This window comes from Scardinius erythrophthalmus (genome assembly GCF_964197995.2).
Source record: "Scardinius erythrophthalmus genome assembly, chromosome: 1".
Classification (NCBI taxonomy): domain Eukaryota; kingdom Metazoa; phylum Chordata; class Actinopteri; order Cypriniformes; family Leuciscidae; genus Scardinius; species Scardinius erythrophthalmus.
This window is the reverse complement of record NC_138221.1, coordinates 37,345,655-37,372,704: the sequence shown is the minus strand read 5'-3', so window position 1 is coordinate 37,372,704 and position 27,050 is coordinate 37,345,655. Positions and strand designations below refer to the sequence as shown.

General features: G+C 37.5%; 2 protein-coding genes across 5 annotated transcripts in view; both read left to right on the top strand.

Moving 5' to 3' along the window:
• Positions 1–3,106, top strand: part of micall2a (mical-like 2a) — a 116,975-nt gene extending 113,869 nt beyond the window's left edge. The window contains exon 19 of the transcript XR_014031077.1: positions 2,990–3,106. The gene's annotated coding sequence lies outside the window, so the exon portion shown is untranslated. The remainder of the gene's footprint in view (positions 1–2,989) is intronic.
• A 1,115-nt stretch (positions 3,107–4,221) lies between these two features.
• zfand2a (zinc finger, AN1-type domain 2A) lies at positions 4,222–15,965 on the top strand. 4 transcript variants are annotated; one of them, XM_081378745.1, is made up of 11 exons: positions 4,222–4,251; positions 5,015–5,155; positions 5,766–5,852; positions 7,341–7,435; positions 7,540–7,671; positions 9,069–9,220; positions 9,308–9,430; positions 10,171–10,261; positions 10,358–10,434; positions 14,752–14,833; positions 15,622–15,965. In XM_081378745.1, the coding sequence occupies exons 3-11, from the start codon at positions 5,798–5,800 to the stop codon at positions 15,658–15,660; spliced, it is 846 nt and encodes a 281-aa protein (XP_081234871.1). In that variant the 5' UTR covers positions 4,222–4,251; positions 5,015–5,155; positions 5,766–5,797; the 3' UTR covers positions 15,661–15,965. The 4 variants fall into 4 exon arrangements, with proteins under 4 accessions (XP_081234871.1, XP_081234873.1, XP_081234870.1 ...); XM_081378747.1 differs by having other exon boundaries at positions 14,752–14,893; XM_081378744.1 differs by lacking the exon at positions 4,222–4,251 and adding an exon at positions 4,308–4,685.
• Positions 15,966–27,050: the final 11,085 nt, after the last annotated feature.

The following is a 27,050-nucleotide window of genomic DNA, read 5'->3' as shown; positions in this document are numbered from 1 at the left end:
ATTTTTAATTACAAACAACTTGGATGTTTAAGTCATTTCAACTTAAATTACATTAAACTGACTTTAAAAATAGGCGAATCTTGTAACTTAAAAAAGTTGAAAGTTATAGCAATGTCATAACTTATCGATCATATAACTTTACAGTGTATATGGCTATAATAAATCTATACCTGGGTCTGCTGAGAATTATGTGTTTATGTCTGAGAATTACATGAAAGTGTCATGCAATCATTAAGACATGGACACCCTAGAACACCCTAGAGTTCTATATAGAACCCCATTGAAGCTTTTTTTAAGAGTCTGAAAACCCTTCTAACTGCAACCTTTATTTTTAGAAGTGTTTAACATCTTAGCACAAACTTTAGGTAAATTAGACCTTCTTTTTTGTGTAGAGCTTTTGCAGGCATTTATACTAACAGTGGGCTAAAATGTACACATCCAAACCTGCTTTGCAATTCTTAATAAGAAATACTGATATGCCCAATCACAAAAGCTTAACAAGCCTTCAGATGCAATGGTTTATTACGCGCAATTATCATTCAGACAGCCTATCAAAATTCAATCATGCATAAAGGGATTATTAACCAAGAATAATACTATCTCATAATAGAAAATACGTTGGATTGCTTCCCTTCAATTTGTCGTGGCAGTAATTACTATCCAATTTAGAGTCACTGCCTAGCTTATATTTCTGGATGCGCTCAACTGAATGTAAGGACAAAACAAAGAAAGACTTATTTGTTTATAGTTGGACTCAAGGAGTTGGTCACCGCTGGGTCACTAAGTTTGATCATGCACTTTTAAAATAACCAAATGTCAATTTTATAACAACATATGTTTTTACATTGCTTTAACTCATCAAAATAAGTTTGCAATTTTCAACTTTGTTTATAAGTTACACAAGATTCAACTCAGTTAATGCAATTTAAGTTGAAATGACTTAAACATTCAAGTTGATTGTACTTAATTTAAGGCAGCAACTTTTTTTACATTATGGCTGTGTGAATTCATTATAAGACTCAATTGCTTTTTGCTTAATTGCTTACTGTCAGTATAACTTTGCAGCAACATCTTCAGGACTATAAGAATTTTCATATATAATGTTTGCGTTGTGTCCCTCTGAATCTCACACCAATGAGCCTATGAGGATTTTAGTGCTCAGCGTAGATAGTCACATTTCAGCAGGAAACCCCCGCAGTTTAGAAAGTGTGAATGTGCGTACGAGGCCCGGAATGTCAAACACACCTATAAAAAAAGGGAAATGCTTTGCAAGTACTGGACACCTGGGAAATTTGTGACACCGCTGACAGGGTGAGTGAGAAACGGTGATGAGCGGCCCCTAAACAAACGCGTTTATGATGCTATTTGACAGACAGTGTCACCGCACAGAGAAATGGAGGCTGACCTAGGGAGACTTTTTGGCAGAAAGCCACCGCACATTTGTAGGCATAAACGTTTGCTCTTGCAAAGAAGGGTTAATAAGCGGATATGAAATTATTGCAATCGTTTTACTATTCAGGCAGACAGAGTTTCAGCGACGTAAAGGAATCCCGATGATGAAGCAGGTGTTCTCCGAGAGGTGCCATCTGGCAGCAAAATTAGCAGCTTATGAGCCAGGTGCTCTTGTACCAGGGAAGAATCGGAGATGAGCTCCGAAAGTGATCTTTTACACGGGCCTCCAGGAGCATGACTGAGCACTGTTGCATAATGAGAGGCGACGACTGGGTGCTCTTTGTTTTGGATTATTTAAATGCGAGGGTGTTTATGCGTGTTGTGTAAACCTATTCTGCAAATATAGGAATTTCAGATCTTTAAATTGGATCATTGCTTGAGTGATCAATACACTAATTAACCTGTTAGAGATTATTGAGGGTTTCAGAATCCATGTGTTTTCACAGCCTGAACATTAGCTGTTAATCTTCTTGACTGCATTGCTTTTTCAAGCTCTTTTAAAGAGATAGTTCAACTTCAAATGGAAAATTCTGGCATCATTTACTCACCCTCGTGTTTTGAAGAGCATTGGACGACCCCTCTGACCTCAAAATATCTTCTTTTATATAAAGAATTAAAGTCCTGCAGGTGTGGATCATGAGGGTTAGTGAATGATGACAGAATTTTTATTTTGGTTGAACTTGTATGAAAATAACTAGGTTATTGCCCCTCTTACATTTGAGACTAAAAAAGGCAACAAAACATAAGATTAAACACAAAAAGTGAAATCACCTTTAAAAAACAACAACAAAACACACCATGTCCTTATCTTGACTTTCTCTATTGGTGCTGTTTTGTAACTATGACAGTCAGCTCCCCAGTTCATGGGATTTATCAAATGTTACTAATAGGCATTTATGCCTAATTTATAGTAAATTATACCGAGCAAATGTGGCAAAACTTTGGATTGATGCTCTACGGGTTATAGATGTAAACATTGAACAGAACGTCAATCTTGCATGACAGATTCTGAAACATAATACTAAATAATGCTTGTTTTTGATTTTGTTGATCTCTCTAAGAAAACAAACTCTTATATTGACAGTTTCACCCCTAGCATAATTTGATAGTAATATTGAAACCATATTATGTATACATTTACAGGCATATTTGTAATGACGAATAATTAAAAAATATTAAAAGTATAACATTTTAAGGATATGTTGTAGGTCCCACTCAAATATTATAAGAAAATAACATTACTGCCACCTTGTGGTGAAAAGATGCAGGGCACGGGCACACACACACACACACACACACACACACACACACACACACACACACACACACACACACACACACACACACACACACACACACACACACACAATCAAAAAATATTTTCCTTTTCCAGCTTGTGATGTTCCATTAAAGAATATTGTTTTTCCTAATGATTGCTATTGCCTATGTTGTTCTCAAGACCAAATATTGTCATAGCAAGTAATGCAAGTAATACTTTTCTGATGGTAATTTGCTTGTACCTTCTCTTTTGTTACAGGAAGTATTAGAACAAAACAGATCTACAGCAACCATGGTCCCTTTTTCTAACACCTCTTCTCCAAGCCGTTGAAATTCTGACAGGTGACCCCAGTCCTGACTCCTCATCTGATAACTGGTATGATGTATACAAGACCTGGCAAGAGTCAAAAAGAGAGAACACAGCCTTTATTGCTCAGCAAGGGATGACACATATGCAGCCACAATGTTCCAGAGTCATTTCCAGCACTGTCATTGTGACAATTACCTTTCCAGCACTTTCCAGAGAGAATAGCCACCTTCTGATAATTTAATATTTCTTGTGATTACAACTTTTTTCATGAACAGATTGAGATGATATTTTCTATTTCTTGATGTTAACAGTATGATTAAAATATTATATCCGAATGAAATTAAATGAAAATTCATCTTTTTAGTCACAGAGCATGCAAACTACATTGTTGATCTCATATCTAATAGTTTGATCATCTAAACTTATATATATATATATATATATATATATATATATATATATATATATATATATATATATATATATATATATATTGCATTTTTTGTATTATTATTATTATTATTATTATTATTATTATATGCATCCATATTCTTTTCAGTTATATATATATATTTTTTTTTTCTCTTACGAAAAAAATACTACAGCGCAATCAAATGTAATATCAAATGTGTCGTCTTGTATTCAAATAATATTCGAGATCGCCATGGTAGTGATTTGTTTTTACTTTTTACTAAGAAAATTGCTGAATCACGTCCTCTTGTGGTATTTTCTGGAAATCTCCAGCAATAACGTGATTACGTCAGCCAGAGCGTGACTAGTCAGGGCGTGTTGGTAAAGGCCGCCGGAAGCCAGAAACGATAAGGAACATTTAATACCGCAGTACCGGAAGCACAATTCTGCCAAGCTGCTTTCCACTCGTAAAAGTCCTATAAAATGCCAGTGGAAGCTAATGTGTTATTTTTTTCTCGTGATATAAAATAACAACGCAGATTAGTTTATAAAATAGTTTATTAGTTATTTGAGCCAAAAATGACACAATCCATATGTTTGTTTTTTTTTTTTTTTTTTTTTTTTTTAAGAGAACAAGATTTATGTTCCCTTATTTGGCATCAAATACTGCAGGGATGGGGAACGCCGGTCCTGGAGGGTCCTGGAGTGTGTCCTGCAGAGTTTAGCTCCAAGTCAACCCTGATAAAAACTCACCTGCCTGTAGCCTTGGTAATCCTGAAGACATTGATTAGCTTGTTCAGGTGTGTTTGATTAGGGTTGGAACTAAACTCTGCAGAACAGCGGACCGACATTCCCTATGGCACTGCAGTAAACTATCAATAATAGGCTACTAAAATTGGTGCAATTGTATAGCTCCTGTAATGTCAAGTGGCTGTATTTATAGTTTTGAATAGCCTAAAGAATAGGCTTCTACTGAATAGTTTTACAGAATTTACAAATCGGTTTTGCAGAAATCAATATTCATGAACTTATATTATTTGATATCCCTTATGGAAGAGAAGCAAATGCCCATGCATTGATTTTCAATTGGAAGATGGGAGTGCACAATGAAAAGCAATGTAGAGCATCTAACATTGTTAGGGGCCGTTCACACAAAACCATTCCACTGGATACTTCTCAATCTCAACACGCGCTAGACAGACGCCTTTAACCGTTGCGTCTCGCGCATGACACGGTATTAAGTTAATATAAGTTCCAATTTTTATTTTATTTTTTAAATGCGTTTCTAGACCACGATTTTTGTTTCACTGACCCGCGTCTCGCGGTTTTAACATTTAAAACGTGAGAACCGGCCTTACTGTGTAACTAATGACTGCATTGTATGCTATCATAATAATCATACGTTGTGTATGATAGCAACAACGATAAAGGGCTTTCCAAGACAGTAGAAATAAACAACTTACGTGCTGGTTTGGGACACCCAGCCATAAACTACAGAACAGTGTTTAGAGACCTCGACTAACTTACTTTTATTTTGAAAATACAATCCCCTGTTGCTGCCAGATTCATCTCCTCCAGCGATGACATCTCAAAAACCCGCAGACGACTAGAAAAACGCCAAACAAACTGGCTGTGCTTGTTCGAAGCGAAAGGCTTTAGAAAGGACTGGAGGCACCAATATAAGTGGATTTGCGTACAATTTCGGTAAGATACACATTTACGGTCATGCCAAGTGAAATACCTTGGTTAAAAATAACGTTTTTTTTTTAAGTAAAACACGACAACCAGATATTGTTTTTTTTTGTTTTTCTGTATAACGTTAACGTTAGCTGTTATTTAACAGTTACATCGCGCGATTTTGACTTACATTTATTAACGTTCGTTTTATTTCACCTTTCCCGGTTCGGTCTTTAACTAAATCATGTTATTGTATTGTATCTCGTTTTAATAACGTTTAAGTTAGTGTTTGTTTGTATAACGTTAATTGTTTATAATAAATAACGTTACGTAGTTGAGAGTTGTAGTATTGAGATTTTCCTAATCCTGTAAGTTATGATTCAGCATTAGCGGATCGCCGCTCAAAGTGAAGCCGCTTCCAGATAGACAACAGTTAAAGTTACGTAATGGCGTTAGCTTGTCGTGCTAAACAGGATGGATCACCTCAACTATTTGACAGGCCTTCTTCGGCATTTAAAGCCTGTTTTACTCTTTAGGTTGATTCATGATGTTTGTATTGGCAGCTTGGTTGATTGGTATGATGACAACAGCTCACTCACTGTCGGTCAGAGGTGATGGTTTTATTTTCTGTCTCCAGTCCAGCAGCTGAAGGCTTTTCACCGCTGTGCCATGGAGTTTCCTGATCTCGGGGAGCACTGCTCAGAGAAGACCTGCAAACGTCTCGGTATGTGTTTTCTCTCAGATTACACACTGTGACAGTGTCCAATATAGCAGCAGGCCTCAACAGTCAAGGCCTAGTAGTCTTATTGGCCTGGTCTGACTTGTCACTTTGCCTGTCAACATTTTCACTGGCCTCAAAAAAATGATACACCATTTTTTTAACAACATACAGTGTCTTTCAAATGTTTGGGGTCAGACTGTTTATTTTGAAGAAATTAATGCTTTTTTCCAACAAGGACAAATTAAGTTGACCGTAAAGACATTTATAATGTTACAAAAGATATCACTTTAAAATAAATGCTGTTCTTTTGAACTTTGTTTTTTCAAAGATTCCTGAATAAAATGTATAAAGGTTTACACAAATATTAAGCAGCACAAATCATTCTAATATAATTCATAATATGAATAAAGTTTGAGCAGCAAATCATAAAATTAAAATGATTTCTGAAGGATCACGTGAGACTGAAGTCTTTGTCATCACAAGAATAAATTACATTGTTAAAATATATTTGTAGTACAGTTCACAATATTACTGTTTTTACTGAATTTTCAATCCTTGGTGAGGCAGAACAGAAGAGACCTTTTTTTTTTAACAGACCCCAAACTTATCATTTAGAAACAGGCCTTACTTTATTTCACGAAAACAATTATATAGCCTGCAGTGTTAGCTCTTTCTTTGGCAATAATAGTTGAAACTTGTACATCTATAAACTCCATGACAGCTTTGTAAATACTAATGTAAACCAGACATGGTGATGATAATCATTAGTCTGCTTATTACTTATAAACTGTCTACCAAATAAATAAATAAATAAATGAATGAATATGAATGTTGAGTTGTTGTGGATGAGCGGTCAGTTATACAGTGTTGCTTTGGGCATTGGCCATTTTCTGAAGTACTGTGATTGACCAATCAGAATTGGAGAGCATGGAATAAAAATTCATATACACATGATGGCATTCTGGGCAAAAATGGTTGATCATTTCAAACCTGTTTTTAACTAATGCTTCTAAGCCTATCAAAAGTCACTCTTGCTGTTTCTACCATTAGGCCATCCTTATTGTTGAGCCCTGTACAGCATGTGAATTATTAATGTTTGTATATGGACTTTACATGGTGAATGGCAAATACATTCGATTACATTAGGTGTGGCATTTCCTCTTGTCTGACCTTGTTTATAACCACCAGTCTAGTCATGTGATAAACCAGTATGTCAGCTGGGTCAATTAATTGTGCCGTATTCAGTCAAGTTCATCAAAAACATTGTCTGATAATTGTACCCTTATTTATGTTGTGTAGTTTCAGCGATTAGTTATATTATTTGCCATCAATTATTTACACACACTTGAACAGCCATCACCGACTGAAAAACCCATATAGGTCGGTGTATCTTCTGTATGCTCTTAGTGATTCAGTGTTAGTTGATGTATAACACTTTTTGGGTCTTTTCATAATGTCCTGTGTGTGTGTGTGTGTGTGTGTACACTACAGATTTTCTTCCTATGAAATGTGATGCCTGTGAAGAAATCTTCTGCAAAGACCACATAACTTATGCAAATCACAAGTGCACTTCATCATATAAGAAGGTGTGTATAATTGTCTAATGAATAATAATCTTGCCCCATTGTATATTTAACTAATGCTTAAATCATGCAGGTTGTGGCTGATACATGTTTGTTTTCTTGTGCAGGATGTCCAGGTTCCTGTATGTCCGTTGTGCAACACCCCCATTCCCATTAGAAGAGGGGAAATGCCAGACATCAAAGTTGGGGAACACATAGACAGAGACTGCAAATCTGACCCTGCTCAGAGGAAACGAAAGGTAGCACGAAAGCAAAAAGTCAAGTCACCTTTATTTATATAGTGCTTTATACAATACAGATTGTGTCAAAGCAGCTTTACAGTGATAATAGGAAAATATTGCACTCTGGCTGTTGTTCAGCTGAAATCAGTTCAGTGTTGATTCAGTTCCATTGTAAAAATGGATGGATCAATTATTAAATTAGTTCATTTATTCTAAGCAGTTTTGCAAAAAAAAAAAAAAAAAGCCGTCATCCAGGTCAGGTCTCATACTACAGCGTCAGTACAGTCAGATCAATAATATTGTTGAATATTAAGTGTCCCCAACTAAGCAAGCCAGAGACAACAGTGGCAAGGAACCCAAACTCCATCAGATGACAGAATGGGAAAAACAAAACCTTTGGAGAAACCATGTTCAGTCGGGGTGCCAGTTCTCCACTGGCCGTGATTCAGGCTGCATCACAAGTCGGAAATCAGATCGGAATCGGTAGCATTCAAAATATTCATCCAGTTCCTTTTGCTTGAAGATCGGATTCATCACACCGGTATGGAGCCGAAGCTGGTCATAGGTCTGTGCGGTGGACCTGTCTGGTTCTTGTGGTCTTTGTTCTCTTCTAAGACAGTTGAAAAGTAAGCAGATCTAGCAGTTTTGAAGGCCTTTCTGTATGCAGTAACACTTTCCATCCACAAAATGCGAAACACCTCTAGTTTTGTTTTCTTCCAGCTGCGCTCCATTTTTCGGGGCTTTATCTTCTTTTAGCGCAAAGGAGCAACCGTTGTCTAAAGTGCTGGAAAAGAGAGTCAATAGTTTCTGTTGCAACATCCAGTTCTTCTGAGCTATCTGGAATGCAGAGGAGTAGAAACTGATCAGGAAGATTATTTCTAAAGCAATCTTTAGCGGTAGAAGTGATAGTTCTCCCATATTTGTAACAGGGAATTGGTTCCGCAGCCTTGGCTAAATGTAGTATAAACGAGACTAGATAATGATCTGAGATGTCGTTGCTCTGCTGCAGAATTTCAACGCCATCTTAAGTATGATAACGACAATAAGTGGGTCCTGACAAAGTGTTGTCTAACTCCAGTAGAGTTTAGAATGCCTGTAAATGACAATCCCAATTCATCTATTTCATTATCTACATGTTTTATTAAAATCACCAACAGTTAAGATTTTGTCTGCAGCCTGTACTAATTCCATTAGAAAATCATCAAATTCTTTGATAAAATCTATATGGTGGCCTGTATACAGTAGCCAGTACAAATATCAAATGGGATTTATCACTTAACACTGGATAGCGTTACATAAAGCACCATCACTTCAAAAGAATTATAGTCTGGAAATACTACTATTAAATTACAGCTACAGGAAAATATGTCTTAACAAAATCTATACTGACCTGATTGTCCCCCCTCCCCCAACAGATCTTTACAAATAAATGCTCCAAGGGCGGCTGTAAGCAGAAGGAAATGATTCGGGTGACATGTGACCAGTGCCACTTGAATTACTGTCTCAAACATAGACATCCTCTCGACCATGACTGTAAGACTGACAGCAAGCCGGTCTCCAAAACAGGGTAAGCATAGTAGTTTATTTGTAATAATGATAAGTTATGCTTTATGGAGGGCTAGTACACTAGTAATAGTGGGGTTTGTTTTTTTAGGCATGCTGCTTTATTGAGGGCTCAAGCCTCCTCTTCTAGTAACTCTGGGGCATCATCCACTAGAGGGAGCTCTAGGGCCATGTCTAATGGAGTAACTGGAAACACTAGACCTCAGAGCAGCAGGTAAGCATTTTTGGTGTAAGCGATGCCCTCAGAAATGTCAAGTGAATATACACTAATGTTCAGAAGTTTGTGGTTGTAGATGTTTTTGAAAAAATGTTTTGCTTACCAAGGTCAAAAATACAGTAAAAAGTGTGATGTTGTGAAATATTACAATTTCACACACACACACACAAAAAAAAAAAGTTTTTCTATTTGAATATAGTTGAAAATGTAATGTATTCCTGTGACGACAAAGCTGAATTTTCAGCATCTTTACTCCAGTCTTCAGTTAGTGTCACATGGGCGCTCTGCTGCATAAGCCGTCACATGGTAGAAATGTCCAAATACAAACATGAGTTCAACAATCTGAAAGAAGTCGAGCCATTTCTTTGTTGTTCATTGTTTACACTAGAAAAGGCGAAAAAAATGTATTACGTTAAGTTTTCTCCCTGAACGAATGCGAGTTACTATGGCAATTCCTGATGCAGCATGAATGAACTACAATGGTGACATTTTTCACAATCACGATAGAAAACATGAATAGTATCTTTGATGGATGTAAAGTTTAAAAGAACAGCTTTTAATTGAAATGCAAATTTTTGTAACCTTCTAAATTCACTTTTGATCAGTTGAATGCATCCTTGCTCATTAATTACTTTTAAAAAGTCTTACTGACTCAAACTTTTGAACGGCAATTGAAATGACATGACACACGTTTTGAGTGTTTTCTCAGGTACTAATTACTGTCTGTTGCCCCTCAGTGCACTATGGACATCTCCTGCATCTCCACCCATGGTGTCTCCCACAGCACAGAATGTAATTCCCTCATCAGTGTCATATCAAGGCGGGCTGGTGCGTTGCTCATTTTGAGATAGTTTAAAGGTTTACAGTGTTTTTAAAAGTCTTTTTGAGTGTCTTTGAACCATGCATTGTTGTTTTACTTCACAGACGGAGGAGCAGGCCCTCCAGAGAGCATTAGAAATGTCACTGGCTGAATCTGCTCGAACAAGCCAGCCTACTCTAAGGTATTTCTGAACTCTTCTGGCCTAACAATAAACATTTAGACTTTTAAAATTACTATTGTTAAACAGTATCAGATTAAATGATTGATAATATTTTGACATTTGGTTCTTTTAACGGTTCTGGAACGTTTGGAAGATTGTGGCTAGATGCAATACATTTGAACATTTATGCAATGAATGTTGAAGGGTAACTGCCGATTTTCAACCCGCTTTGTATTGTTACAGTGTAGGTAGTATATGTAAATGAGCAATGGTTATTTGTTCTCCGTGTTACCTGGACTGAGATATTTACGTTTATTTGTCAGCAAAAGGACTTTTGACGGTCAGGGCTTTTGTGAAAACTACAGATTATACTTCTGCGTTGTCGGATGGACAGAGGGTTATTAACAGAACAGTTATTATAAGGGTAGGTTTATCAAAAATGAAAATTGTATCTTACTTTGTATACTCTTAAAACAACATTATGTTAAAAATGGAATACTAAGGCAACAGCTTAAAGATGAACTGAACTGAAAATTTGAGTTAAGGTTGATATAACAGATGTATTTTATTTATTCTCATTGGTACAATTATTAAAATGGCAGAATTTGTTAAAAGGGATAAAATGGTGTTGAAAATGTTGTTGTTGTTGTTACACGGGCGCCGCCATGTTGGATTTCAGCATTCCATTACGTCACTGGCATGGTAAGCTACTCTGTTGCTAACCAACACAAGCAGAGCAGACAGAGACAGGGCGCTGAAACGCTCACGTCAGGCAGAGGGCAGAGAAGTATGTTAACTGTCATGCTAGCAAGTATACTAAGCAAAGGGCTGGATGTAACGTTGTCACATACACAAAAGATGTACATATTCACTTACACACACATACAACGTGTAACGTTAGGCTTTATAGTGTTCAACAAAACTGAGACTGACACACTCAGCATTCATTGAAAGACACCAAACGATCCAACCTAGGTAAAGAGCAAGCAGCTAAACACGTTGGAAGCACTTTTGTCGAACTCCACAAGCTAGCCACTACTCCGACCATATAAACTGTATAAATAAATCATGACTCTGATGATATCACAGATCGATAATAATGCGTTTACTAGCAGCTAACTAAACCGCTGCAGGTCTGTAAACAGAATCCCAATGTCCCTCTCTACTCACCCTGAAGCTAGCTGATGTTCATCGTGTCAGGAAACATTGTTGATGCTGGGAGTTCAACTCGCAGAACTAACGTTAGCTGCTTGGTCCATAGTAAGAGGTATCTGTGCAGTAACCGGCCATGCAGTATTTTGATTTTAACATTTTGCGTGCAGCTAACTTAAGCCATCCCATTGGATGAATTCATCCAATCACATTTGCCATTTATCTGCCTCGATTTTCTAAAACGCACAGTACCTCAACCATGTTTTAGTATTTTTCTCTAAATGCACACGACATATATACGCAGTCTCTACTAAAATGCATAATGTGCTTGTATACAATAAATGAGTGACAGGCTACAGCCCTCCAACCTCCCACCACATTTCCCTCTTATAACACCATGAACCAGTATTGCTCCAATAATAATTGACTATGTACATTGCAAATTCAATCTGTATCATACCTGCATTAATTTTATTTTGTGTAATTTACAACGTAACGGCGCTGCATGCTCATAGTTTCTTTTGCACTTGATCAGTAGGCGATACAGCGCGCGCCGCTGCATTTGTGCGTGCATTTGAAGAATGTGCGCTACGAGAACAGGATAACGGCTGACAGGACAAGAAAGTCCGTTTTTCTGAGGTGAAAGACTTTATTTCAGCGAACACTTATGTCACTGCCTGGTAGTTCCTGCTGGGTTTTCTGAAATAGTCATGATTAGCCTCTCATAACATAACATGCTCTAAACACGCACGCAGAGTGGAAAAGGAGGGGCGGGGGCGCGGATCACAAATTTGAACTATATCAATATATATGCAATATGGTCTAATTCCACATCGCATTTCAAAAATAAATGTTCCAGGTTGACCTCTCTGCAACAGATCGATTCCGGTGCAGTGTCCACGCTCCGGCAGCGCCCGCACCCACACCAGTCACTTCCCCCCAAAAGATCCTGTACTGTAGGTGGAGCCTGAAACTGATCGTCCTCCTTGTGGTGGTAGTCAGGTACTACTGGCCTGTCCCTCACAGGCTCAAACGAGACTAATATTAGTTAATTGTCTCTTTTGATGAAGAGACTCATTGCCAGTCAGTCACTGCCTGAAGTAAAAGAAGGCTGCCCACTCTCACGCACTGACCGTGAGACTCACGCAATTGTATGAGGTGCCACATAGGATTTAAATCAAACTTCGCTTATCAATACATAGGCTACATAACACACGTGCATATACATCTATAAATTACTCGCATATACATGTATACTATTGGATGTTCAAAATATATATTGATATTTGTAAAAAAAAATTTAGTGTAATTTACTTTTAATTGTCATAAACAACACGTTATCAATGTTGATTCTTTCAGTTCAGTTCATCTTTAAGGCCAATGTGTTCTCACACTGATAGACGCGGACCAATGGCGACAGTCACCAGATTACAGCACGTCACTTCTCAGACTGTCTAATTCAGATTCAGCATGTTCAATCGGCGAAAACAGGCTCAGACAAAACCCAACGAACTGTCTGTTGCCATCTGTCAGTGTCTGGTGGTGTGAATTTTCCTGTACCTGTACACGACGGCGTTTTGATTCGGGGGGTTGGGCGAAACTGCAGTTTCTTTCAGTTTTTTTCCTCTTCGTTTGGCATAAAACACTATATTTGTAGTCATCCTGTTTGAAATGTTGACTACAACCAGAGTTAAAAAAAAAAAAAATTGTTTTGGTTTTCCGTTGCAGGCATTCTTTCCATATTTACCATTCTTTGCAGCTTTTAGCCACCGCCTACAACGCGCTTTGAATTCTTGCACCCACGTGAACAATACAGGTTGATGCCATTATGACTAAAAGCTTGCTAAGAAGCATTTCCTACTAAAGCAAGGTGGTATTTGACTCTGGTAAGAGTATCCACAGCATACTGGTGGGAGTGGTCTTAGATGGCAAGTGCATTATGGGTGTTGAAGTTCTCCTACCTATTTGGCAAAAAGGAAGACAACAGCCTCTTTTCTCTGTTTTCTCTAGTTAGGTAGCACTGGTTTCTTTCTCTTTTTTGCCTTTCTACTGTATAGGCAGCCAAGTTTTATTAAAAGCCCATTTTGCCAGCTGTGAATTTAAAGGGTTACTTCAGGATTTAGCATTAAGCTTTGTATTAGTAGAAAACCTGTAGTATTTTCGAATTACCATGCTTTCCCCCCTCATATCCCCCTGAGACAAGAGATTTATGTATTTTTTGTCTGGAAAAAATCCTCCGATGACGCAAAAATCGTCATTTTGCGTCATCGGAGGATTTTCTGGCCAGAGGCTAAAGACTACAGCCAGTAGAAGGTGTTGTTCCGCATGTTTTCAGCCCGCCCATAGAGGGTGGGATCTCACTCACAGAATGTACACAGTGTCAGCCGTCTTTCTTTGGAAGCTAAGCTAGCAGGCTCTTGTTCTGTGGAGAAAGCTGAATAGTAGGAGAAAGCTGAGTAGTAGGGGTTACCATTCTCCTTTTCCCGGACTTGTCTGGCGGGCAAGATCGTTCAAAATGTCCGGGATTCAGCTTTTGCTTTCTGCGGTCGCCATTCATTGTTTACATGCACACCTTTCAATCTAACTGAATTCATTCCGATTGGTGAATCTGAATGTAGTGTTTACATGAACGCTAAACAAGTGATCGGTTGATGTGCGTTTTACCATTGCTAAGAAAAATTCCTGCTCCTCCGTGAGAGATGCGAGACCCGGCGCGTCTCAGTAATGACGCCACCGGCCTCGCGCTGTTCTCCCGCGGCCGTCAGCCTCGTCCTGCTCGCCACAGTAAACATGATGAATGGCGACTGTAGAACGCAAAAGCCGAATCCCGGACATTTTGGACGATCTCTAAATCCCTCGCAAACTCATCATGTAGGCTAGCTTTGTTGTTTACAACTGCGCACTCTTACCGGTAGTAGGCGTGGCCTCCTAAGGCAGCGAAGCAAGTGCATTCTGGGAGTTGTTGTCTTTCATCCACATAAGCCAAAAATACATTTTCTGGCTTTTCTCAGTCTAGAAAGCTCCAAATTCAAAAATTTCTTCACATTTCTTCTACTTAAATGACCTATTTTAAATACACATTCATCTTCCCAGAGGTGAAGTATCCCTTTAAGCAAAAAGTTTTATTATTTCCTTTTTTTTTTTTTTACTTAAATCGATGCTGATAACTGACTGTGTGCATTTCAGTCCTCAGGAGCAGGAGGATCTGGCCATGGCTCAGGCTCTCGCTGCTAGTGAGGAAGAATACAGGCGACAGCAGCAGAGACAGGTAGCCAGAAACCCTTACAGTCAGTAGCATGCTATGCTATGCTAACAGGACCTCATCTAGGTACATAGCCCAAGGGGCATCTCTGTTTATGTCTAATCTTTTGGGTGCTGGGCATACTGAAAAATACTGAAATGGTTAGTATTTAAGCATGTAGCTAAATGTTATGAAGAATCAACATCTGACACATTGAAAGTGGGTGAGCGGTAACATCTGGGAATGCAAAAACATTGTACTATTTAAAACGATATGTTTTGTCTATCAATATTTGCAATTGAACTGGCCTAGGTTTACGTGTTATAATAATTTCAAATAAGAGAAAAGATGATTCCATGAATTGCATTTTATAATATGAAATTGAATACAAATTTGCATGATAGTTGTATAACTATCATCTTGTTAATGGTGATTCACCTAAATATATATTCTACCAAAAACAGGATCTTCATCAACACTAAAATGAATATTAAGTTCATTTAAATTGTGCATTAGGCAGTTTTTATATTAACCTTTAATGATATAGTTGAAATATTGATCAATTAAATAGTAGCTGTAATAAACTTGTTTTCATGACAGAATTATTCAATAATAATAATATATTTACTAGCATCTTTCTCAGACAAACCTGGTTGATTCACCAACATGCAATCCTTTGTGCTGTCTTGAAACAACTAAATGAGCAAGAGTTAGCCAAAGCTAGAGTTTTTCTAGTTAGCTTTAAAATTAGATACTACTACAGTGATTGAATACTTGATCTCTAATTGTTTTTTCATTGTCTTCTCAATCCACAGGGAGGCGTTTCCAAACAGTCCAGCTGCTGCCTGTCTTAATGTGAGGTGGCCCTGACCAACTTTAATCTGCCTCAATCTGCACATAAGCACCAATAATGTACTAGTGAGCTGCACATGTGGATTCCTCAGTCCAGCATATAAAGCTTCTACTTTCCAAATCAACACAACTGAAGGCTGTTATGTTGTCAAAGTTTTTCTGGTTTGCGTCACTCTTTAGCGTGCTTCTTAGACAGGCAATTGTGCCGTTTTGGCAAGTGGTGCTTCATGTAAATATTTTATATAGTGATCATGTTAATCTGTCAATCAGTGTAGATGTCTTTTGAAATAAATTATTTTAAAGTGCTTATTTCACTCTCTACTCTATTGGTCACACCTTGAATGAGTTAAACGTAAGCTGTGTTACATTGCAAGGCAAAGTATATAATTCTGAAAGACATTTACTTATTAAAAGGATTTAAAAAAATACAAGAATCCCAAGATCATGAAACAAATAATTTCAGATGAATAACCCTCCCCTAAACCTAACCGCCACTGGGGCGCAAGTGGATTGTACAAATTCAGACGAATTAGCCACCTATTAGCCAAAATATAAAATAGTTCAGAATTTCCATGAAACCGTTGGCATTTCCCATGAAATCCGTCCCAAACGCTCTACAACATAAATCATTGTTATGGGTTTATCAAAGGGTATTTGGGGAAATGCATGGTTTGGAAGATTTTCCTTTTAAATTTTTACATTAATAACATTTTGTTTTTATCAAAAGTGTAGCTTTAAAACAAACTCTATGACCCTCAGTCTTTGTTTTGAATGCAATTACCCAGCAGATCCGTCAGTAGAACCGGAACTGGTGGTTTGTCTCTAAAAAATGATTAATGTTTCCAATAAAGACTCTGTCAACTGTAAGGTGAGTCACAATATGAAATGCTGATAGATTAATGGCCATTAATATGCATTTTTGTTTTTTAGATGCTGGCAGCACTGCAGCAATCTTTTTGCTTGCTGTTATTGTGCTCTCCAAACATGAAAAATAAAATAATATACTTGGGTTCTTTCTTAAAATCTAGGATCTAGGTAATCACATCAATTATTAGGCCAAAATGTTCACATAGTGATGTAACCCATGCATTAACACCGAAAAGCTAAGTGCTATAGCACGTCAGAGCACCATGCCTCTTCATTCAGGGTCATTTCCAAATTACAGACAATTATAGATAATTACACTAATTCATATTCCGATCAGTTATTTTTTATAATGGGTGATTTCTTTTTTGAGTGTCATTAAATGTACACTATGTAATTTTTTTGTTCAAAATTAACCAAATTTAAATAATGAGCCAATATATCATAAATCCTTCCAAAACGTGTTTTTGTCTAACCCTGATTCACTATGGTAAGCCTATTATAAGTGTTTATAATTTAGACCTGACAGGATGGTTTTCATGGGAAATTGCATACATGCATCACTCGAAAACAAAAACAAACGCAAAACAGGAGAGTCTGCTGGGAAAAAGACAGAGCTCGTAATAAAACAAGAATTAACATCACCTTGGCTTTTCGGAGATGGCGTGAACTGAGTGATTTGAAATGTTGTAAAAGTTACGCAAAGATGGAGTTTTTATTACTCAGCAAGTGAGTGAGATATTTCATTGAACAGATAAATTGCTATATGTAGCTCTCTGACAGAGTTAATTGTAAAGCATTATCTATTGTGAAGGATAATTTCATTATGGCACTTCAGGGATGCGTTGTGGTCGTGTCCAGGCACAGGTTCCCTGTCTGATCTGGATACGGCCCGGATACGGCTGACTTCAGTAAACTTCGGAATAAACGGAAAGACTAACATTAGCGTAGATGCCATTCTTATGATGTAACGAGTACATCGGGTGTTATAGGAAGTGTCCCCGGTTCCGGCTGACCTAATCTATGCAGCCTAATAATCATTTAACTGATTTGAATAATAGAAATGTATAATGTTCTATGTGAACGCCAGTTAAAAGAGATGCGTTTTTAGTCTAGATTTAAACTGACAGAGTGTGTCTGCTTCCCAGACAATGTTAGGAAGACTGTTTCAAAGTTCTGGTGCTAAATAGGAAAATTATCTACCGCCAACAGTTGATTTTGATATTCAAGGCATTATCAACTGGCCAGAATTTTGAGATCGCAATAGACGTGAAGGACTATAATGCGTTAAGAGCTCGCTCAAGTACTGGCGAGCTAAACCATTTAGTGCTTTGTAAGTAGTCAGCAATATTTGAAAATGTATGCAATGTTCAATAGGGAGCTAATGCAGTGTTGACAGAACCGGGCTAATATGGTCATACTTCCTGGTTCTAGTAAGAACTCGAGCTGCTGTGTTTTGTTCCAGCTGTAGTTTGTTTATTAAGTGTGCAGGGCAACCACCCAGTAGAGCATTACAATAATCTAGCCGTGAGGTCATGAACACATGAACTAATTGTTCCGCATATTCATTGAAAGCATAAGACGTAATTTAGATATATTTTTAAGATGGAAGAATGCGGTTTTACATATGCTAGAAACGTGACTTTCAAATGAAAGATTGGTATCAAAGAGCACACCCAGGTTCCTAACCGACGACGAAGTCTTAACAGAGCAGCCATCAAGTGTTAGACAGTATTCTAGGTTATTACGTGAGGAAGTTTTTTGTCCAATAATTAGAATATCTGTTTTTTTCAGAGTAAAGTAGTAGGAAATTACTAGTCATCCAAAAATCAATTATGCATTCCGTTAATTTTGTGAATTGGTAAGTTTCGTCGGGGTGCGAAGAAATATAGAGCTGAGTATCATCGGCATAACAGTGAGAGCTAATGCCATGCTTCCTAATGATATCTCCTAAGGGTAGCATGTACAGAGTAAACCGCAATGGTCCTAGTACTGAGCCTTGTGGTACGCCATACTGAACTTGTGATCGATGAGACATCTCTTCATTTATTGCTACAAACTGATAACGGTAAGATTAATATGATTTAAACCATGCTAGTGCAATTCCACTAATGCCAACATAGTTTTCTAGTCTATTTAAAAGAATGTTGTGGTCGATAGTATCAAATGCAGCACTAAGATCGAGTAACACTAATAGAGAGACACAACCACGATCGGATGATAAGAGCAAATCATTTGTAACTCTAATGAGAGCTGTCTCAGTACTATGGTATGGTCTAAATCCTGAATGAAAATCCTCACAGATACCATTTCTTTCTAAAAAGGAACATAGTTGTGAGGATACTGCCTTTTCTAGTAATTTTGACAGAAAAGGTAGATTTGAGATCGGCCTGTAATTGACTAATTCTCTAGGATCAAGTTGCGTTTTTTTTATAAGAGGTTTAATAACAGCCAGCTTAAAAGTTTTTGGTACATATCCTAGACACAAAGATGAATTAATGATATTGGGCCCTATCTTGCACCCAGCGCAATTGACTTTGTACACCGACGCATGTATCATTCCTATTTTGCACCCGCGCAAAGCGCGCTTTTCCCTCCACAGAAGCACGTCGCTAAACTAGGGAATGAACTTGCGCTCCCTGGGCGGTTCAGCGCAAAAAAGGAGGCGTGTTCCGGCGCAAACGTTCCTTCAAGCTATTTTGCAGGTTTAGAAAACAATTGCGCCACTAACCAGGAAAAAATAGTTTAAAGTCAGTGGCGCGTTGCGCATGTTATTCATATGCTATTTTAAGGGCGCATGCTTGGCCATAATCAATGTAGCGTGTGCAGTCTGTAGCAATGTAGCGTCTGTCTATCTATAGATAGATAGATAGACAGACAATTTATTATAAAAGCATATATCTAGCATACACATTTACCCAAATTATCATACGCCTTTTTAACCGAAGTTAATTTGGGTGGGTTTCTCCATCCCCAACGTCCCTGACGAGAGCGCCGGTCTCCTCGGCTGTGAACCGCTCCTGGCGCGCGGCTGGCAAATCCGCCGTTACAATAGGAATCCGCTTTAGAAAAAGCGCGTCTGCTCTTAAAGGGAATGTGAGATGACGCTCTGATTGGTTTATTTCACGTTACGCCCAAACCACACCTATGAATAATGAAGCTACTTCAGACCAACCCATTTTAGATTTCCGCCTGGCGCAAGAGTCATTTATCCCGCCGGGAAAATAGCAACAGCGCCAAGACCCGCCCACAAAGTTACTTGCGCTTTGCGCTTTGACACTTGCGTTTCAGATCGTTAAAATAGGGCCCATTAAGATCTATGACCTCTGGAAGCATCTCTTCCAGTAGCTTAGTCGGTATAGGGTCTAACATACATTAGATAATGTATAGTTAATTTATTAGATAATGTATTAGTTAATTTAGATGATTTAACGAGTTTAGAAAATTCTTCCTCTCCGATAGCAATGAAAGAAAGGAATTTTTCCTCAGAATTTTGCATAGTGCCATAGTTACGGTTGCATAGTAATTTTCTATGGTCATGTTTCAAAGTTCATAAAGTCATTACTGCTGTGCTGTTTGAAAACATCTGGTGTTGAAGTTTTATTTTTCGTTCATTTAGCTACTGTTGCGAATAAATACCTAGGGTTATGTTTGTTTTCTTCTAAGAGTTTTGAAAAATAAGCAGATCTAGCCGTTTTTAAGGCCTTTCTGTACGCAATCGTGCTCTCTCTACACACAATAAGCGAAAACTTCTACTTTAGTTTTCTTCCAGCATACGCTCTATTATTCTGGCTGCTCTCTTAACCTTAACCCTAACTTTTTCATTATCCACATGGCTATTAAAATCACCAACAATTAGGACTTTATCTGCAGCCTATCTAACTCTGATAGAAAATCAGCAAATTCTTTGATAAAATCTGTAAATCTGCATTCTTAGATAAAATCTTTGATAAAACCAAAACAATGTTCTTCCGCAAAATGCATGCAGTTTTGTTTTTTAACCACTAGAGGAACAAAAGTTACATAGTGTACCTTTAAAGACATCTCTGTATTTCTGGTAAGCATACTGGGAAACATGCCACCACATTTACAGAAGTGAGGAAAGAGGTTGTTTTGAGACAGATTGATGACGGTAATGTTGGGGAGATCACAGGCGCAGGTGGGTTTGAGTGAAAGGCGTTGTTTTTTCTCTGAGCACAACATGGATTCAGGCTTGTTCAAATGTGTGCAGTCATCCTCATTGTGACAGAAGTGCACTGGGTGCTTTTGCCATCTGTCTGAATAGATTCCCATCAGAGAGTCTGTGAGGCAAACACAAGTCCACACTAACGGCACCAGCCACAGTCTGCAGCTGTGACACTACAAGTATCTGTCAATATTTACAAGCTCTTCTAAACTAAAGTGCGTCAATTCAGCCATAAGGAATTGTTGTACTTGCATTGCAGTTCATGCTAATGGAATTTCATAATTTGGAAATACCCACAAGGGGATGAAATAAATTCCACTACAAATCAATATAAGAGTCAAATAAGAGCCAGCTCACTTTTTCTTTTTTTTTAAATTAAGTTTAGCGTTTGCATAAGATCGTACAGGCCTTCATCCGCAACTTGAAACAAACACGTGAAAATAGCACTGTGCAACATTTTGTGTAAGGTATCACAAATGATAAGTTCAATGTCTTTGCCTCTCTTTCAAATAAACTATCCTTCGAGGGATTTCACAAAACAGCACTGTTTAGTCTGTTTACATATTTTGAAGGGCTCCAATTTGCCTAATGCACTGATAAATTCATTATATCATCATCAATCTCTGGCAAAGACCCCTAGCATTGTGGGGGCGAATCTCGCATGGAAAGCATTACTCACATTTCCTTAAGAAATTTTCAGATCTAGTTTAATTTTTTAAAATGTGCATTTTGATCAAGTTTTTACCACTCAAAAGTTAAATGTTAAAAGTTAGAAGTTACAATACATTTATATAGCAATGATACACTAAATTGAGCAAAGTGACATTTATAATGTTACAAAAGATTTCTCAATCAAATAAAATCTGTTCTTTTGAACTTTCTATTCATCAAAAAGTCCACAAAAAAGTAACGGTTTCCACCAAAAAAATATTAAGCAGAACAACTGTTTTCAGCATTGATAATAATCAGAAATGTTTCTTGTGCATCAAATCATCATATTAGAATGATTTCTGAAGGATCATGTGACACTGAATACTATGATGCTGAAAATTCAGCTTTGATCACAGGAATAATTAATATAGTTATTTTAAATTATGATAATATTTCAAAATGTGACTATTTTTTATTGATCTTACCGACCTCAAACTTTTGAATGGTACTATATATAAAGCAAAATTTAGGAGTTTGTAGAATTTAAAGAGGTCAACATGGGTAAGATACATTTGCTACAAAAACAAAACAATTAATGAAGAAAAAACAGTAAAATAAGGCCTTTTCATCGTTGTCTCAAAGTTGTGATATATGGCTATGCCATGTCCTTTTGCTTTTTTATTCTGGTTATCTTATCTGCAGCCAGCACTGCAGTAGCAATGATTACAACCATCATATTCCCCTTTTCATTTATAAATCAATATCAAAATTTTGATTGGCAGATGGGTTATTTCGTGTCAAATCAACCACATTTCCGAAACTTCCCTGGCAAAATTTTTCGATATTGTTTATATTTTTTTAAAGAAAGACAAACAGAAATGAAGAAGAAAGCCAGAATATTAAATGTCATGGATGTATTTTGACTGAGTAATCCAGTATTTTGTAGAGGCAGGTCAAAATGACAATTTTCACTTTATATTTAGAGCCAAATTACAGGGGGGTAAAAAAGACTTTAGGTCTGTTAGTGAAATCTGTTGACTTTAGCAGTCTTTATTGCATTATATGCCAACAGTGAAAGTTCAAAAATTAGAAAAAGCACTTCTTGTGTGTTTCAACCGAAGTTTGCATGCTTGTAACTCAAGAAGTATTAAATATATCTTAATATCCTTTTAGATTCTAATTCTTAACCAACTTTTCTTGTGGAATCTTAATTTTTAAGGCTCAATATGGTTAATTTCCAGGGATGTGGGGATCTCAATGTGGCTCCAAGAGTGAATTGGTAAATTGTACTCATCTTCAGTGGTCGAAAAACAAATGTGGGTCAATTTCCATACAGCTGATTTTAAAACACTCAATAACCCAAAAAGTATGTGATGAGAAGAGGGTTCTTTGCTGAACATAGTGCTGTTTTATAGTTCATAAATATAAGCTTACTGTGCAGCTTAGCAGTTATGAGCTGATCTGTTCATCCAAAAGTTGCAGGTTCAAACCCCAAATGGCATGATCCATGGGTCATCATCACCACTGTGCCAGATCATCTAGCCTCCGATGTCAACAGTTTACTGTATCAGTAGTAAGTGCACTTCAACTTGCATGGGGGAAAAATAAACAAACATAAATATGTGTAGGGGAATACAAGAGCATTTTAAGCAAGTCTTCAATTTTCTTTTCCCATAAGTGGTTCTCATAGTGTTGTTTCTCTGAAAAGAGCATAAACCTCTTTGTATTCAGCCTTTCTCCAATGATTACAGTCGTCAGTGAGACGGGTCACAGTTTACAGAGCGCTGTGGAGTTTAAAGAGAGCCTCCATTTCCCCTGGTTTAATGAGTGGGAGGGCAAAGGGCCAGTGTACAGAGCTTCACCCTGCCTCCCTGCTCCATTATTATTCTGGTGATGAGCCTATAGCTCTCCAAAAGAAAACGCTGTGTGGGCAGTCTGTAGTGTCAGGTTTGATGTCACTGATATTAATATTTTACCATTGTCCGGATTCACAACGGAGCCATATAGCGGATATAGCAGTTAAAACTGAGCCAAAATGAGGTGATTTCGTGATAGCATACGTGCATTGTGGATAACAAAGTGAGTACACTGTGAGATTTATGCCATCATTCTTGATGTATTCCTCACAGGAAGGCAGCTGTCTCTGCTAGAAAGGATTCTGTTCTTCTATTGAAGTGAAGAACATTCTCACTGAGTCATGAAGTCCTCAGGGATGTCAAGGATGCATTATATGGAGAGTGGTCTTAGTATAGTTTTTTTGTTTTGTTTTTCAGGACCCAGATTTGACATCAATAGCTACATTTAATCTGATTTAATCTAATTAGCCATTCACTGTGCAATGCATATTGATTGGCACAAACCACTGATCCTTCTTACTGCAAGTGAATCCTTTTTTAATTTTGTTATCTGTATCAAAATATAGTCTTGAAAATGCAAGACTATCTCACAATGCTAAAATATGAGGGAATAGAGCTGGTAAGTCCCGCCCCTTCCGCTAACCCCACTGGACCTCTAGGTTGAAAAATCGTCAATGCAAGTGAATGGGAGAAAATAATTATTTTCTGGTCCCGTTTGAATTGTGCCATGAATGTGAACATATGTTGTCTGTGAATTTTTTATATAACTTTTCGTGTGAAGAATGCTACAATTTAGCGGGTAGAAGTTTGATACGGTTAGACTTTGTGTGAGAGCACTTTGTGGACTACAACTCTTCGCTGCTTTCGACGCGTTTGAAACGTCACCACCACTCGCACACGGACACTAGCTCACGGATCCCGCTAAACATGGCTGTGTCTTTGGTGCACTTCACTGCCTTCTTTCAGGGAGAGGACAAAATCGTTGAGGTTGGCGAAAACCACGGGTCAGTCAACTTTATGGGGTGACGTCACATAGGCGACATGTAGTCTTTCTCGTTATGTCTTTTCCACAACTGCTAGCCGAAGAATCATACCATATACTGTCAAACTCGTAACATGAAAAATTATATAAAAAATTCACAGACAACATATGTTCACATTCATGGCACAATTCAAACGGGACCAGAAAATAATTATTTTCTCCCATTCACTTGCATTGACGGTTTTTCAACCTAGAGGTCCACTTGGGGTTTTACGGATGGGCGGGACTTACCAGCTCTATAGGCTATAAGGTGCTGTTATTTATACTCCTACTGTGGTTAAAAACCTTTTAACCATAGCAGTCAAAGCACAACAGTAATTAGCCTAATTGCTAATTGTTAACCATGATGAAACAAGACTAGCTTCAGAATTCCCAGTAAGCAGTTCATTTGTAAAGGTATATGAATATAGATCTGAGTTAGGGCTAATATGTGCCACATAATAACCAAATTACCAAACTGAAACTGAAATACCAAAAGTCTGTCCCAGCAACAGATGATTATTTTATATTTATATAATTATTTTATATATTAATATTATATTTATATCATATTTGTTATGAATGCAATCTTTTGATTCACAATTTCATAACATTTCATAATATTGAACTTCATAACATTAAGGCATGTTATATACCATATCAGTAGCCTAGAAATCTAGACGCACCCTATCGGCAGCAAAATGTATTTCGCAGCCAGGGTAGTCTAGCAACTCTCAATAAACCTTCTCGCTGCAAAAACCCAGATTGGGTCAGGCCAATCACGTTGTGTATAGAGTAGGCGGGGGCGGGCTTAACATACACGACAGAGTTGCGACGGTTACCTGGCTGCTGCTACTTGAAAACAAAGAATGGCGGCTGCTGATGGAGAACAACGGTCTTTCGAAACGGCTTTGGCCGCGACTCTGGAGGACTTGGAGTTAAGTTTTTCTTTGAGAAAAGAGCAAAGAACGGCACTTAAGTCATTCTTAAAAAAAGGAAGATGTGTTCGTCGTTTTGACAGCCAGATATGGCAAAAGTTGAATCTATCAACTAAGCTCCGCTGTTGGGAAAACGCTCTGGTTGGTTGAAGCGCTGTCCTATAGAGAGCCTAAGTCCCTCCCCTTCCGGTCGACCACCATGGGACCTTATTTCGGAAAAATATTGTATGGTAGTCAATGGCGAGAGACAACAAATATTTTGATCTCGTTTGAATTGTGCCCTGATTTACACATATGATGTTTGTCAATTTAAAAGATACATTTTAAAGTCAAGAAAGTCGCAGCTTGATGTAAAACTGCTGAGGTATAAGACTGAAAATACGTAATTAGAAAGACTCACAGATCAGTGGAAAGACTACAAACCCAGAAGGCGCACATGCGACGTCATACCTTTTTTCTCAATGAATGAAGCTAACTTTACTGAAGCTAACGTCTGTCATTTTTTCTATAGTCTTACATTATAATCGTAACGTTACGCCGTCATGCCTGAGTGTTTTGAGCCAGAATACACACATACGAGCAACGGATCTTGTGACGCCTACATAGTGCGAGACGAGAGATGTAGTTCATTGAGCGATTTTCACATAAAACTAAATGTTACTCTTCTGTTTTATGACAAACTGCGACTTTCTTGACTTTCATAATTACCTTTTAAATTGACAAACATCATATGTGTAGTTCAGGGCACAGTTCATACGGAATAAAAAGATAAGTTGTCTCTCGCCATTGACTTCCATACATATTTTTTCCGAAGTAAGGTCCCATGAGCCAGAAGCGGAGGGGCGGGACTTAGGCTCTCTATTGCGTGCAGAGGGAATTTGAAAGACAGCCGTTTATCCCGCCCCTCGGAGTGAGCCGTGACTATGGTGAGTTTCCAGACCTAACATCTTGATGTAGGTCTGGCTTGCCAGGCTAGCATATCAGTGTATCATATTCATATTTTGTTCATATTTTAGTAATTTTGTTGTGTTGTGCAATTCAATCCTATTAGTTTTTTTTATGTCTATAGTTATTAAGTTTTAGTTTTTAATTTTAGTTTATTTATTAGTTAATTATTTAGTCATTTTAGTACTTAAATTAAACTAAAAGAAAATGAGAGAATGTTGCCTTGGCACCTAGCTGAAAAAAATATTAATTTTAAAATATTTTAGTAGTTTAATTTATTTCAGTTCATGTTTATTTTATCAAATCACGATAAGACATTGCTTTAGTTTTAGTTTTATTTAACGATAATAACCCTGATACTTATCCACAAAATCATGGTTTTTGGATCTCATTTAGGTGTGAAAGGAGATGTTACTAGATTTTTTTCAGAAAGAAAATAAACACCTCAAACTGTCACAGTTTGGTTCAGATGAAAATGATGAAAAAGGTTCGAATCAGTCTCTACAAACAAAAGGTTCTTTAAGAAAAATAAACGCAGGTAATCCAAATGCAAGAAGGCAACATAACAGAGTGTCTACACACAAACAATACCAGACAACAACTGAATGAAAAGGAGGAACTTAAATACATGATGGTGATGAGACAATGACAAAGAGCTGTGATGATTAATGAGTGTCCATGACAACTAACGATTGGCGGGAAACTATGAACAATGCAGGAAAAAGGTGACTGACGAATGCAAACTAATAGTCCATGAAAACTAAACTAAACACAAAGATCATTGCACATACATTCAGATTTTGTAGGATTTTCTTTTCTATGCATTGACGCATTCTATGTATTGACGCGAGGACTCTCGTGCTGTTTCGTGATCTTTATGTTAAATAGTATGCATTGATATTTTTGTCACATATTATTTAGTTCACAAACA